We start from the raw sequence: 16702 nt of genomic DNA, 5'->3' as shown, positions 1-16702 counted from the left end.
TACCGAGCTCAGGCACGGCAATGCCAGGCGAGTGAAGGGCTCCAACGGCATCTCTAGAGCCAGAGTCTTGATGAAGAGAGGGCAGCCCTTCCATCATCAACACTGATGTCAGGAAGAGGAGCAGACGTGGGCAAGAATGAGATTAGGGAAGGAAGTGGCTGGTGTGAAAGGATCACTGGGACACCTGATGGCCACTGAGGCTCAAAAAAGCAATTGCTCACGCTCTGTCCTATGGTTCCCTATTATGATAAACAGGAGAGAAGTTAACTGACTTTGTCATCAGGATGTATACTATGCTCTTCCTTACTGAAGAATAAAAACGTCTGTGCTTTTTTCCAAGGAAAAACTAACTACTCCCACAAAGTAAATGGCAATTAGGCTGAAGGACAGCAATTCCTACTGTGAGCACGATGTCATTATCCTGGATCTTCACTGTCATTACATGGTAAATACCTGTCCTGGGAGTGTAATTCACATCCACAAAGCTTGCTGCTTTGGCGTCAAAGATCTTACTTTGTTTGATTCTTAGATTATATGGCAACTGTGGGCAATTTATTCTGTAGCTAGATCCACCCTAAAATCCTGAGCACATTGATGCACACAGTACCAGCAAGTGGACACTTGTTAAAATGCAGATTCTAAGGGGCCTAGCAGGTTCACTAAGGGGCCCTGAAAGATACAATTGTATCAAGAAGCCAGAGGGGGCTTGGACCTGGTTTGAAGACCTTTGTTCTATAAAACACAGATTCAGCAAGTTCTTTAAGAAGAACAAACATAAGATGACGCATTCATTCCAGCAAAAAAAAAAAAAGAGGAAAGAGGCACTTGAAAGTTTCATTTCATTTCCAGCTGTAGTGCACATAGATATTCCCTCAAATAACTTGAAAAACCTTATGAATCAGTGTTTAAGATTTTTACTCTCCAAATGTAATAAAATTCTTCAGCTAAAACAGGAGTACTGAGAACAAAATGGTTTTGCAAAGTACAATAGAAAAATATTGTCCACTGGTTTATTTTTCCAAATGAGCAATAGGCTATTTACAAATAAGCAGACCTCCAATGATGTATATTAAAACGACAAAACTATTACTGTTTGAAATCTAAATGAAAAAAAAATTTATTAAGGCACATTTGTTCTGTGAGTCTAAAACAAACTTTCTGGTGTAATGACAGATTCATTTCACTTTTGTCCCCCAAACACATGAGCACCAGGATTTATCAAAGAACACTCAATATTTAGTAAAACAGTAAGGAATGTAAAAATTGAGGATAGGGAAGAGTTTTCAAAAAGAAATCTTTGGAGATCAGTTTACTGCAAATAAAATATACTAAACACTCCTTATACACATAAATACTAATAACTAACAGAACTTGGGAAATGGTAGAGCTCTAAACAACGGATATTAAATAAATTAAAGGTATTTCAGATACAAAGGATAGAACAAAACAGTAATTAAAAATGAGACACCCATCTCTGTCAACATAACACAGATAGGAGGAAGTGAACAAAATCGGATACATTTTCCCCTAATTCTTTCATTAGGGTTAGGTTTTGTTTATTTTGTTTAACCTTGCATACATTACATTTATGGCAATAATTCTTCTTTGCCGTTCTAAATATTAATATTTTATCTTTTAAAAAGAAGGGTCTGGAGAGGAGAAAGTGTCAGACTCTTCTTGAAATCTAATGCCAGGTCCGTCAGGCCACACTAATTGCAGTAAGAACAGCCATCTATCTTACTATGCTTTCCTGCTCCCCTTGTTTTGAAAAATGAGACAAGTTTTGGGGAAACAATCACCTTTGGAAAGCTCAAGGATGACGACATAGCTACTGTCACATTTCCTTATTTGACAACTGGAACATGAAATGGCTTTAAAAAAACTGTTGTAAAAAAGACAAAAGGTAGAATCTGTGCAAAGTTAACAGTCAAAACAAAACATTTATCAGAGTTACAGTGTTTTGTTACAATAATACTTTGCAGTAACGTTCATGTTTTCTGCCATAGGACTATAGCAAAGAGGTCTGAAAAAGAAATATTAAAAAAAAGTTTTGCTCCTCAGGTACATTTCAAGTCATAATTAAGCACGTCTGCTACATAATGTTTAGCAAGAAAATGTGTTCAAAAGGCAAACATGATCACATTTTTGTTTAAAAAGCTCAATCTTCAAGGAGTCCTTTGTAAGAAAACCATGTGTAAAATATATCCCCTTGTATGGACTTCAAAAACTGATCGTACAAAAAAATTTTTGAAAAATAAATTAATTAAAAATGTCCTTTCCAGCAAAGCTGGACATTAGGCTGTCCTCACTGAGCCATTATTATTGCTGCTTTTACTGTAATTTGGGTCATTTTTCTCTAGCCACATTTCAGCCAACTGATGTGTGGACCCATATGTTGACGCTTTGGACCCCAAGCACATTTTGTACTGTTTGGGATCAAGGTTGGGATCACAAAAGACAGGATGGTGGACATGGACTACTCCTACTTCTTGGCTCCTAAATGTCTTCAAACCTGCCTGGACAACCTTGTTGAAAAGGTCAACATCCTCAAGCCCCCAGCCTTGGATAGAAACATCAAAGCCGCCTACTCGGACGAGATCTCCCTTATAAATACAAGTGATGCCAAACCCATAGTTTCTCCAGAAGCCAGTTTTTTGAGTAAAGGCAAAATGGTTGTCACTGGGAACCTTCCCACTATAAACAATCTTTGGATCGTACTGGCTAAAGATGATTGGAAAATATATTTGTTGGCCCAGAACCGTATTTGCTCGACATCGCTGGAGAAATTCTGCAGTAAATACAAGGTCAACGTCACAAAAGAAGAGCAAAGATTCATTATTAAACTGGGATGATCCCACTTCTAGGGCCAGAGCTCTTGAAAATTCTCCAGACACAGGTAAAATCTGCATGTCAGCTTTAGGGTACTTAATGCGGTAGTCTCTCATGAGTTCCACTTGCTTGGCCTTGTCGGGGTTGGAGTCAGAATTGAAGAGCAGAACAACGAGCTTGACGTTCTGATTCGGAATGAGGCACGTCTTCTCAAAGTTCCCCATAAATCTCACAAACATGTCAAACCGTCCAGACAAAGGAATCAATATATTGATCTTTTTCTCTTTGGGTTCTTTGTGCTCATTCTTGGACCCAGGAAGCTGAAAGGGAACAAGCTTCTTCAGGGAATTTGAGAGAAAGGACAAGGATCCGGATTCTTGATTGATTTTGTTGGCCAATTCCTTTGCGTCCAGCTCCTCGTGTTCCACAAACTGGATCTTGCTGAAGGTCTGCTGTAAATACGCATGCCTCCGCACAGGGACCGTCATCTTCTTCCCTTTGTGCTTTTTGTACAGAAGCAGCAAGTCCAGAATGTACTCAGCCCCATACATGGGGTTCACTCGGCGATAGCCGTACTGTATCTCCTTAAAATCAATTATGCGCCCTCTGGTCTTGGCGTTGGCATTGATCATCTCCATGACCTGCATGACAATGTCATCCAAGGCCTCGCGCTGCGCAGAGTCCATCCCTCTTCGAGGGGGCTGGCTGTCAGCGGCTGAATACAAGTATTTCCCAGTCAGAAATTCCCATTCCAGAATCTCTTCTCGTTGGCGAGGCTGGAACCTCATGAAGGAAGGAGGGATTCCCAGCTGCAGGTCTTCTTTATGAACCTCGGTGTTGCTGTATTTGCTCATCAGGACAATCTCGCGGTGCAGCTGGATGGTGCGGTGGCGAAGCTCAGCGATCTTGCGGCTGAGCATGTAGCTGTGAAGCCTGTACTGGTAGGGTGGGTTTTTGTTCGGGTGCAGGGTGATGGCGCGGTGAATTTTACTGTTATGGAGATCCCTAATGTACCCCTTCTTGTTCTGTTCATAGTTCTCATAAAAAAGCTGCTGCATCTGTGAAGAAATAAGTAAGATTTCTATTAGTAATATGTGGGTGAGTGTCCCCCCTCTTGTACTTCCTTATATATCTGCATACTCTGTATTATAAATCTTTCTAAATGAGTCAGAGCATACCTAAGATTCTAGGTAAAGCTTGAAATACAGCAGTCCAGTGATAGTAGAGTAACTGTAAACTGCTTATAGAAACAAGACTTCATCAATAACCAAGTTGGTCAATACAATTCTGTAGGCAAATAGAACTATGAAAAAAAGTTTTCCCATAAAGTAAAAGTATAATCTTGAGCTCACAGTGCACCAACTCAGCATACCTGGAAGAGAATGCCACCTTTAGCGCCCAACAAACCTGGGAAGGGGACTGGAGAGCCAAGGTCCCCTCCCTGAAGACTGGCACCCACAAGGAGCTGCCGTCTAAACAGGAATAAACCGTTATCAGTGGGGTGAAAAGGAGAACTCCAGGAGAATGAGCCGAACACAGACAAATGCTGCTTCCAGGGAGCTGAGCAGAAAGAAAACCATCCAGCCACACGCAGAAAGAGGCCTGCCACTTGGCAGGGCACGCTGTAGGTAAAATCAAGGGTCAGCAAGGTTGCCAGGACCACACTCTGAGAGTCCCTTAACCATCTGTGTGTTCCTAGGCAGGCAGGAGAGGGCCTGCTCGCTAGCCACCAGCTCTCAAGCGCCAGGGCAAAGCTGAAGGGCAGGCAAGGCAAGGGGGTTCATCACCCCATTCGCTCTCCCTGTCTTAGGACACTGGTTGGGCAAACAAAAGTTTGAGGTCCTTCAGCCAAAACAGGGTCTGTTGCCTCAAGCTAGATAGGGAATATATTTAATTATCCAGTACAGTCACGCAACAGAATGATGACCTCTATAAGAATGAAGAATTTAAAAATTTGCAAAAAATGTTTTAGTAAAAATAAGGTTTACAGCTGGTATCTGATAACCTAGTCTTTGTTTCATTTGTGGCTCAACTTTGTCTTTCTGAACATGTTACTAAAAACTAACTCTTGACAAGGGTACATGGATTTGGATCAAGTCGTTTATTTGCCTCTGGACAGTCATATTTTTGACTTTTTTTTTTCCTCGAGCCACTAAAGTTGTAATAATAGAAAAATACAGATTAATATTTTTACACCACATTTTCTTTTTCTATACAATTACCATAGGCTACCAATAAATGAAGCCAGTAAGAGCAAAAAGAAGAGAAATGCTTTCAAAGAATGGCTTAAGTAGAAAAATAAAAAGGCACACATATAATGCTACCGGTGGTGAGCAGGGGCTGTGAGCACACCCACTGGCTCAATTCCCTGGAGCTGTGAGTCTGCTGAACACTGACCACCTACGTCCTGTCCTTGGAAGAGCAAGCCAGCCTGGAACTCATCATTTCCGACTTTGCTCTCCAAATCATCTATAATCAACATACAAGGCATGTGTGCACATGGAATTATCCACTGAAATAATTTCCAAATGTGACAGTTAGGTGGAACAGGTAGTCAAGCAAAAAAAAAAAAAAAAAAAGAAAGAAAGAAAAGAAGCAGAGAGAGTGTCTCTACCGTTAGAGAGAGCACCACCCTTCTCCCGGCAGCAGGCACGTGGGGTGCTCACCCACTTGTGTGCAAGTGCCCACTCACTGTTACTCTTAGCACAAACAGCACTTAACTCCTTAAAACACCCAACTTAGTAAATGACCTGATTTGCTGAGAGGGCTTTCAGTAACTGATGCTTGAATTCCTCCAGCCCCGGACGGACAGGCCACAGAATGATAAATAAGAAAAGTGACAAGGCTTGGATGATGGTCGTAAGGACCATAAGAATTTACCTTTCTTTTAAGTTCACTCTTTAGACAGGTCACAACAAAAAAACTTTAATGGAATTCCTATCGAAAGTATTTTCACCATTCATTTTCTAGCTGGGCTGATTTCTGGGGAAGAAGTACCTGGCTCCAAGGTGACGAGTGAGTGTCCTCTGAGGATTCAAAACCATGAAGAAACACTGGGGAAAACCCTTTGCAGATGCTAAAGATATGAAACAAATACCTTCAATACCATCATTTCCTTCTTCTGACCCTAACCCCTGAGGTACTCCGCCCGTGACAAAGGTCATGAGGAAGGAGGCTCGACATACGCAAAGGCGGGATCGAGCCTCAAACCCCTATATACCCCAACAACTTGAGGTCATTCTTCCAGTTTTAACAAACTCAGCCTTTACAACATCCATCAAATTAGCTAGGCAAGCCACCTGACCCCGCTTTCTCCTCCTGAAGACTCTACTGTGTGAGAAGAGTCACTCAAAGGTCAGCAACATCCTCATCAGAGCAAAGAACTCGGCAAAACCCAATGCTCTGAGGTCAGGGAAAAGTACAATCACCACTGTAAGCCATATGATGGAAGGTTTCCTAACGATTTTGGCAGAGTTTAAATATCTGTTATAATTACAAATTATTTCCATTTTGTCTGCTTATAACTTTCAAAGTTTTGAAAATGAGCGCGAAGAACCACGACTGTTTTGGAAAGGTCCTTTTTACATCTTCAAGAATACAGACACAGCGAGCCATCAGCCTGGCCGTAAATGCTGCTTTCCAACTCTGAAGATGCTCTGAAGCAGGCAGGCTCCTTCCTCGCCCTGTGCTGCCAATTCCGTCTGCACGGGCGTCTCAACTTTGCTCTGCTCCCGGCCTGCTGGCTGATGTCTCCGTCTCCCAATGGGTCTCCTTGCAGAATTCTATTCTTTCCTCAATTCTGCACAGTACCAAAACCAGTCTTCTTAAAATATAAATCAGAGGCTTAAGGCTAAAATATGCATGGTAGAACCCACATGAGTCTCCTTCCCAAATGCTCTTAAAAGAGAATAAAGAAACGCAAAAGGAATAAACTCGTAAGGACCAAGAGAACGGGGTCACAGACACAGACACAGTAGACAGGAAACGTCCCCAAATTCTTAGAAAATGGAGCATGAAGGAAGTTGAAACCAAACAGACTGCTCTGAAGAGTGAGCCAATTTATTTAATCCTGAGAACCCCTGGGAAAAGACACTGGTGTTGCAAAAGCTAGTGGGTTGGGGAGCTCCAGGGCTGAACACAGGGAGAGTGGAGGAGCTGGGAATATGAAGCAGGGAGAGTGGAGGTGCTGGGAATATGAAGCAGGGAGAGTGGAGGAACTGGGAATAGGGAGCAGGGCGAGCCCCACGGCTCCTCCCACAGAACATCTCAGGAGCCGAGGGAGGCCACTGGTAGGAGACGCCCAACATCTTTAGAAACACGCTCCCAGTCACTCTGCCATTTAGACGATGGGTCTTTTGCCAGAATTCATGTAGGTTGCCTGTCGACTGTTGCAACTAAACTAGCACTGTGAGTAGCAAATACTGGCGGTTTCTTAATGCAGAAATCATTCACAGTAGTTATTCCTGAATGTCCCTGTTTATAGGTTATCTTTCTTTATTCCTCTGGGGTTACTTCACTGATAAGCACATAAGCCTTAAGTTCAATCTCTCCAAAAATGAAATGTGAACACCTGCGTAGAGGTGAGTTCAAAGCTGACAACAGGGAGAAGTGAAGTGAAGTTGCTCAGTCGTGTCCAACTCTTTGGCACCCTATGAACTGCAGCTTGCCAGGGTCCTCTGTCCATGGAATTCTCTTGGCAAGAATACTGGAGTGGGTATCTGTTTCCTTCTCCAGGGGATCTTTCCAACCCAGGGATAGAACCCAGGTCTCCCACATTGCAGGCAGATTCTTTACCATCTGAACTACCAGGGAGACAGCAAAGATACTGGTTTTAAAAAAAAATCTTGCCTACAGAGATTCCACTTAGTTTTTCAACGCTTCAGTCTCAAGTGACAATCAACAGCAAAGACCATCAGGCAACCGGAGAGGGTTCCAATGGGAAAGATGGAGACAAAACAAAGAAACAAAAAGCTTGGTGAAAACGCAAACAGTGAAATGACAAGAAAAACTCTACAACCAAAACAAAAACTACCAGGTATTCAAAGAGAAGCTACTGTCTCTGTGCAACAAAAATAGAATACTATAAAAAAGAACAACCAGAAAACAAATAAGCTCTTGAAATTAAAATAAAATAGCAAAACAAAAAGAATAGAGTTCAAAGATAAAACTGAAGAATACACCAGAAAATAGAGAAACAAAAACAGAACACAGGAGAGAAACATATTCATTCTAGAAAGAGAAAGCACATGGGGAAGAAAATACCAAAAAAGGGTCTAAAATGAAAGTGTTCAGATGCCTGGACTGAATCCTAAGTGCCCAGAACAGAGTACAGACTGGGAATGCTACAGGTAAAACTATTAGAGGAGAAAAAAGGCTGCATATAAATAATTCAGAAACTGGAGTGGCACTAAACATACACAAAACTAAAGAATACCGCCTTCAAAAGTGGGAAGAGTGAAAATTATTTCTTCATATACAAGTGTCTTCCCAACCAAACTATCCATCAAGTAAGAGGGAAGAAACAGTTTCAGGTACTCAACAACCCCAATTTCACCCTGCATCCATTCTTTCCCAGGAAGCTACTAGAGGAAGTGCCCATCCAGAATACAGGGATAAGTCTGGAAAGATGACACAGGATCCAGGAAGCAAGGGGAAAACATAGAAGGAAGAAGAGAGCCCAGAACGACAGTGCCAGGAAGTCTGCCCAGAACAGTACTGTGGATTGCAGGTTTGTGTCCCCCAGACTCGTGAGTCGGGAGGGAGGGCCTCTGGAAGGTGCCTGAGCTTAGACAGGCCGTGAGAGTAGGGCCCCCAGTGAGACAGGGGACCTCACTCACAAGGGGATGGAGTACCAGGAGAGGACACAGCAGGAAGGCGGCTGTGTGCAAACCCCCTAGACAGTCCTACCGAACCCACAATGCTGACACTCGGATCCTGGACTTCCAGCCTCCAGAACTGTGAAAACTGCTGCTGTTTAAGCCACCCAGTCTACAGAATTTTTGTTCTAGCAGCTGGAACAGACTAGACAAAGAGCTCTGCAGCAGGCTGAGGGTACCAGTGCATACGGAAAACGGCACAGACGGCTCACTGCTTGCATCTCCAGAGTCCAGCTCGGTGCTTGACACACTGCAAGATACTCAACTTGAATTAATGATTAACAGTGGTCCTGAAGCATAGCAAGTATCAAGAAACTGAACGACCACAGCTGATGCGGATAGACACAATACAATATAGCTGTGCTCCACTGACCAGGATACACTCCAAAACGTAAAAATCAGCAGCGTGTCTTGAAAGAGAATACATACCACCGAAGGATATAGCTGTCATTTGGTTTTCACTCCCCAGACACCAGTATACTACTGTGAGTTTTATTCTTGGCTATCAAAACCCTGCATGAGGAGAGCAAGGCCCATCAGGAGTCCTCTGTGAAAGCAGGTCTTCACGTGTGACTGGTAATTCTTAGACTCAATATGACATCATGTTTCTAAACACTTTCAGGGAAACATTTCTCAGAATGTTTCAGAAGCGGTCCATGGCCATTACTTTCATAGTGACTGAAGTAGAGACCAGCTTTACCTGAAACACGGAGTTTCAGCGTGCTGAAGGAATAAATACAGAGAAGAGAAAATGACTGACCAGCAGGCTTCTGATCCCCTGGAACTGTTGCAGACTGAGAATTTCAAGCTGTAGTAAAGCTGCTGTAAGCATCTTCTGGCTAAAGTTTGGCTGAAAGAAATGTTGTATTATATTCCTTCTTTCTTTTACTGAGAAGAAATCTGTTGCGAGACAGAACTGTGTATGCACATTTGTGCGTGCATGTGTGTGTTTAGTGGAGGAAGCACTTATTTTATAACAAAGGTCAAGTCTATACCTACACTAGCTAGTGCCTCCCCTCCTCAATTCGCTCCAAGCGACTGACTTAGCCCACTAACACTGCCACAAGACAAATGTTTTAGACAAAGAAGCCGCTCACTTGGCACACAGGATGGAGTAACGTACCTGCTAGGATCCTAAGAAAAGTCTAAATAAATGCCAGTGAAACAGCTCCGTTTCTAAAAGGGCAAATGCAGGTGCAAGTACTTCACAGAGAAGTAGACACAGTGTAACAGGTGAGCATGGGCACCTCCGCAGAAGGGTGTTAATGGCAATATTCAGACCCTGCCTGAATCGGCTGCCCTTGGCACCTCGTGGTCATTTAGCACATCTAGCAATCTCCCTCAACTTCTATACAAAGCCTTATACCGTGCAGAGGCAAGAAATCATCTTCTTCTCACCCTCAATGTGGCACAATGGGAGAGGAGGGAAAATTCAGATTTCAGGGAAACTTTTGAAGAGAGAAATACATACAACAAATGAACTTCCAAATTAAGAACAGAAAAATAAAGCATAATTCCAAGTAAAGATGTCAGTGAGATATGAAGGCCAGGTTAGGGAAGAAGGCTCGAGAATGCTCTGTGACTTGAACCTGAAAAGGAGGCGGGGGCTGGAGGGAGGTCCTGGAGAAGCAGCCCGTGCTTAGACATGGCCCTCCTACCCCACCTGCCCAGGCCTGCAGGGCGGCCCTGGGGGGTGGTCAGGGCCCCCGCATTTACGCCTCAGCACTCCAGCCCTCGTCGCCCTGTCCACGGCTCACCCGAGCCCACCTCAGCGCTCGGAGGTCTCACTTCTGCCTTTGTAGTAGTTCAGGCTGCATTTGATTTTGGAATCTCTGGCAAAGCTCTCCTCAAGCTATCTTTGTTTTTACCTTGACTAGTTCTCTGCTGTTATTCAGGTTTTTCCTACCTTTTACTCTTCTCTGAAGCTGTCCGGTTGCATTAAGAAGGCATGTTGTGGGTGGGATGAAATTAAACCATTTTGCTCTTAGGCACTTGAATGAGAAATAACTGCATCGTTAAGCTGACCATCTATATCACTATCCGTTGTCCCTCTTTCCCTCATACGATAGCTAATTCCACTGCTTACTACAACGTTCCCCATTAAGCAGGTGAAATGCAGGTAAGATTTAATTTCTGAACTCCAGGGAATTTTCTGGATTCAACAGGAACGAAGTTTTCAGTCTCTTAGAGGAATAACCGTATCATTAAGAAAACTTGGCAATTTTCTAATAACAGAAATAAAACTATCATTTCTCTTAAAGAAAATTTAGAATATAACGACTTAAAGTATAAAGGTTAAAAAAATAAGACTACATACTGACACTTACTGCTTTTATGCTACCAATAAGACCTCAGACAAGTCATTTGAATTTCTTGGGCCTCAAGTTTTCTCATTTATAAAATGATTGTATAGAGGTTCCTTCAAAGTGAAGAATTCTAAGCTCTTATGTGCTAACTGTAGAACCAGTCCCATAGTCATGCCCTGATGTTCTTCAACCCATCCATCCTGATATGGTTGAAGGTGTAACATCAGGATGTTATAGGATTCTACCTTTACCATATCAAACTGTATTAAAGGGTAACAACACATCCCAAGGAACTGTTTCCATCTCATAAAAACAAACCTCCAATTATGTTATAAATGAAAAGAGTTAAGAACATGAGACTCATAATAGTTCATTTTAGTAACACTAGAGGTAACAAATATCCAAGTTTTTGGTAATAAAGAATATGTATTTTGCATAGTACCAAATTTAGAGCAAGGATTTATTATTAACAAGTACACATTCTTTGGAAAAATATTATAAAAAGCAAAGCTGAAAAGCACTGCAGAAGAAAACACAAATAAATGCATATAGGTTATCTAATAATCACAAGGAATACCTTGTTGAAAACACTCTAAAGGCTTTTCAAGATGGAGTACCACTGAAGGTTTGAAGTTAATTTCCAGTGTCCATAAAACAGCCCTTAATCTTTGATCTAAAAAGCAGCCCCATAATCTTGGATTCCAGAAAATCTATCTCTTTTCTGGGAGATGTTTCAAGACTCTGAGTCATTCTATTGTAAATCTGAAAGGGGTTAATAAATAGCAAGGTCACTCTATTCCCAGAACTTCTAACCAGCTGGGAATAACTATCAACTACCCATGTCTAATCTTTAGTTAACAAATACTTCAATGGTCTTCATTAGCAAATGTCCTTCTTGTCCTCTGCAATGAACATCAACATTCTCATTAAGTCAAGACTCTTCCCATTAACTGTTTACATTAATGTCATCATTAAGTACATATTTCAGCAATATCAACAGATTATCACTGCTCCAGATGGACAGCTATTTCTAACTGTGATTTATGCAGTGTTTTAATTCACTGCACAGAATTCTTCTTACCCTTTTGTCCTAAGAACTGATTTAAAGAAAATATGGATTGTGTAAATGTCAGGAGACCATAACTAGTGGTAGTTTCAAAATAACTATATTCACAAGTTTTAAATACTTAAAATAACAATGTCATAAACCTGCAGGTAGGGTTTCCAGAAAGTTTATTGCCTGAAGCAGGATCTTCTGAGATGAAAGAGGAAATCTGTTGATTATCAGGTCAAGATCACTGATACAAACTGGGCCTGTTCCCAGCTCTCAACACATATGGTTACTCTACATGTCCCTATTAGGTCTCTTCTAATTAGTTTTGTGTAGGCTTTGCCAATTTTCATCCAATTAAGTTCAAGGATTAGGTGCTTAGTGTTTTAAAGACTCTATTCAAGAAAGTAAGTTTTCCATGGGAATTAAGCTGGGTCTTTAATGGTAAAAAAAAAAAAAAAAAAAAAAGAACTATATGCGTGTCTTGAATGGTTAGTGTTAAATTTTGAAATCTAAAAACAACCTTTTAAAAAAGCCTGACACATTTCAAAATAATTGAGAATTAATCTTGGCAAAGTAAAGGAAAACTGTTGGTAGTAATTTAGGACTTCTACATCAGACAATAAAAGTATATGCAGAACTATCTTTAAATGACCAAAGTCTTATGCAAATACAGCACCAAATACTTGACTGAACATTCACATTAAAGGCATTGTACCATGCAGGGAAAATTCACAAGGCCACGTATAAAGACAGGATATGCAAGCACATGTACACACAAACACACCCGGCCACATACAAAGTGTCACGTGAGTGTATGTTCCTCGGTCCTTTGTCTCGTCACAACAAAGATTTGGAGCGACGGACATTAAAGCCCTCAGCGCATCACAGCTCTTGGGTCTTGGACAAACCGTGCTACAGCTCTTAAGCAAATCAGTATTACAGCTCTATTTTATTTAGAAGATAGCAGGAGAGAGAGAGAGAGTGAGCGCACACATGCATGGGGGAGAGAGAGAGTCCCTGAGAAAACGCTTTGGCTCCTCCTTTTATGTTTTTTCCTCCACCTGGGCCTGCCCTATGCAAATTGGGCTTAGCCAGGAGTGCTGTTTGTTCTGCTCGAAGTCTTCACTCTGGTCCTTGGACCTTCCTTTGACCTTCCTTGTCTTCTAGCCACCGCCATTTTGGACTCCTTTTCCCTATTCTACCTACCTAACAAAAGGATGCGTGAGCATGTGTACACACACACACACACTCTCGCTCTCTCTGATATGCAACCGAGCCCAGCACTGAATAGCCTGACACAGGACACCAGTGAGGGGCTCCCTCTGAAACTCGGCTCACAGCAGGTACTTGGGTCCAGCCCCCACTGGCCTCTGCTGATCCATCACTCACAGAACCGGAAAGAAGCTCCAGTCAACAAGCGACACACAGCTCTCACACCTGACCAAAAGTCTTTGTGACAAACTGAGTTAAGCTGTGGTCTAGATCACCAAAAAACAAAGCAGAACAAAAATAAAACTAAGCAAGAGGGAGTCAGGAGAGCAGGATATATAGGAATATAGCCCTGTGAGGCCAGATTTTTAAAGAGAAGCTAGAAATCTAACTGTTTTGTGTAGAATCTTCTACCTTTTAAATCTCAGCAACCATTTCAAACGAGAAAAAGAAACACAGGCCAAAATAAGTCTGTGGGTCAAATATGGCCTATAAGTTCATCTCCTTCTAGGATTTTTTAAAAGTCTATTCCTGATTTGTTATGGAATCTCATTCTGTCTAAAGATATTTTGTACCATTAATATTTTATTTTAAAATGTTTTATTTATTTTAAAGCTGAATTTGTTACAGTATCACTTTTGGACACAAGACACCTGGAGTCTTAGCTCTCTGAAGAGGGATCGAACCTGCACCTGCTGTGTTGGAAGGCAAAGTCTTATTAACCACTGGACTGCCAGGTAAGTCCCTGTACCATTTAACTTTCCACGTTTATCAAGCAGTATCTCACCAAAGCCCACCCCGTAAAGATTCAAGCGGCCTTTAAATTATGAAGGACTATGAATGACGAGAGCTGCAGTCACGAGATAAGGCCATCAGGTGAAGGCAGCAAGCAAACCGGGGGAGGGGGCAGTGGGGAAAGCACAGCTCGATTACCCTGCATTTATGAGACCCTGAACGTCTCATAAAGCACAGCAACCACTTTAGAACCGATGGTGTGTATTACAGATTTGTTTCACACATTAAAGTCAGTATTTTAGCCAAGTACACAGCGCTGAGGAATATGCACTTGAATTAGTGGATCAATAGTGGGCTTGGGATACTCAGGTTTAATGAACTCTGTGGGGTTAAAACAGAGTTTAAGTCTGTGTTAAGACTCAGACTGTGTTAAGTCTGAGAAGGGATTCTCAATGCACAACTATCACACAAACCCTTGAATTCTTAAAGTTTTCTTTCACAAAAGATTATAAGAAAAACTTTGTTGGAAGACATTTTGGCAATTTCTTATAAAACTAAATGTATTCTTACTGTATGATCTAACAATTGCACTTCTTGGTATTTACCAAACTGAACTGAAAACTTGTATCCACAGAAAAACCTGCACATGGATGATCATAACTGCCAAATCCTGCAATCAGCCAAGATGTCCTTCAGAGTGTGTTAGGTGCTCAGTTGTGTCCGATTCCTTGCGACCCCATGGACTGTAGCCCTCCAGGCTCCTCTGTCCACAGAATTCTCCAGGCAAGAATACTGGAAAGTGAAAGGAAAAGTCGCTGTGTCCGACTCTTTGCGACCCCACGGACTATACAGTCCATGGAATTCTCCAGGACAGAATACCGGAGTGGGTAGTCTTTCCTTTCTCCAGGGGATCTTCCCAACCCAGGGATTGAACCCAGGTCTCCCACATGGCAGGTGGATTCTTTACCACCTGGGCCACAAAGGAAGCCCAAGAATACTGGAGTGGGTTGCTATTCTCTTCTCCAACGTCCTTCAGTAGGTGAATGGATAAATTGTGATACATCCAGAAAATGGAATACTATTCAGAACTAAAAAGAAATGGTTATAAAGCCATGAAAAAACATGGAAGAACTGTAAGTGCATACTATTAAGTGAAAGAAGCCAACCTGAAAAAGCTACATACTATTGTAATATCAACTGTATCACATTCTGGAAAAGGCAAAACTAGGAGCAATAAAAAGACCAGTGTTGTTAGCGGGTAGGAGAGGGATGACCAGGTGAGGCACAGGGGATTTCCAGGGCGGGGAAACGAATCTGCATGGTACTACAGTGGGGGCCACGGGGCATCACGCACTTGTCAGAACCCAGGGAGTGTTCAACACCAAGACGGAACCTAAGGGACTATGGACTCTGGATAATTACGATGCAGGTTCACAGATTATAATAAATGTACCACTTGGTGAGGGATGTTGATAATGGGGTGGCTGTGTGTGGTGGGGTGGGAGGGCTGGGGTATATGGAACTTGGTACATTTTGCTTTGAAACTAAAACTACAAAAAATGGAGCTTATTACTTAAAACAAAAAAACAAAAAATACAGGCCACCCACTAGGGAAAAAAGTCCTCAAAATATTTATGTTAATTAAGACAGATTCTAGGGGAAAACAGTAAATCTTTTTTCTCTGGATTGTTATTTATGATCAGTTCTTTCACCCTTCCTTTGTTCATCCATCCACTCACTGCTCTAGACAAAACAAACCATTTAGATAAATATATAAAATACTTTAAATTTCAGATGCTTTGTGAAAAGAGGTAAGTGAAAATAAAAATGCAAGTGATTTACTATCACAATGGATATAATCTTTTGTCCTTTACAACAGTAATCCAAACTAAAAAGCCTTATAGAAAGAGAAGAAATAGTTTGAGCATCTGACCATCTACTACGAGACATCATGCTTCTCTCCCTTTGATTCTCTCCACAAATGCACACATTCTTCACAACTTTAAACCCTTTGAGGGAAAACCTAGTTTTATTCATAAGCCATTGCCCCATCAGTACTTGCTGAATAAATGAACATCATTTCTCACATCACACAAATGAGGACAGAAAGATGAATCACTTAACAGTAAGTGGCTTCAGACAATATTTAAACATAACAAGTAAAAAGCAGCACCAGTTTAGAAATCATTGGAAGGACTGATGCTGAAGCTGAAGCTCCAATACTTTGGCCACCTGATGTGAAGAACTGACTCACTGGAAAAGACCTTGATGCTGGGAAAGATTGAAGGTGGGAGAAGGGGATGGCCGAGGATGAGATGGTTGGATGGCATCACTGACTCAATGGGCGTGAGTCTGAGCAAGCTTCGGGAGTTGCTGATGGACAGGGAGGCCTGGCGTGCTGCAGTCCATGGGGTTGCAAAGAGTCGGACACAACTGAGCAACCGATAAATGAATTGAACTGATCACATCATACCAGTTGGATAAATGCTGGAGATGATGCAGAGACAAGGGAATCGTCCTATAACCATTAGTGGGAATGTAAACCGGTGCAGCCACTATGGAGAATAACATGGGGGTTCCTCAAAAAACTAAAAGTAGAACCACCAAATGAATCAGCAATCCCACTCCTTGCCATATATCCAAAGAAAACTCTAATTGAAAATGATACATGTGCCTCAAGTTCATGGCAGCAC

General features: G+C 41.8%; 1 protein-coding gene across 1 annotated transcript in view; it reads right to left on the bottom strand.

The window, feature by feature from the left end:
• Positions 1-994: 994 nt before the first annotated feature.
• The window catches only part of CHSY1 (chondroitin sulfate synthase 1), a 90031-nt gene continuing 74323 nt past the window's right edge, over positions 995-16702 (bottom strand). Inside the window, exon 3 of the mRNA XM_027520990.1 lies at positions 995-3887. Coding sequence (XP_027376791.1) covers positions 2295-3887 — 1593 coding nt within the window. The 3' untranslated portion in view covers positions 995-2294. The remainder of the gene's footprint in view (positions 3888-16702) is intronic.

Source organism: Bos indicus x Bos taurus, chromosome 21, assembly GCF_003369695.1.
Source record: "Bos indicus x Bos taurus breed Angus x Brahman F1 hybrid chromosome 21, Bos_hybrid_MaternalHap_v2.0, whole genome shotgun sequence".
NCBI lineage: Eukaryota > Metazoa > Chordata > Mammalia > Artiodactyla > Bovidae > Bos > Bos indicus x Bos taurus.
Note: the sequence above shows the minus strand (reverse complement) of the source record. Positions and strands in the feature narration are given on the sequence as shown.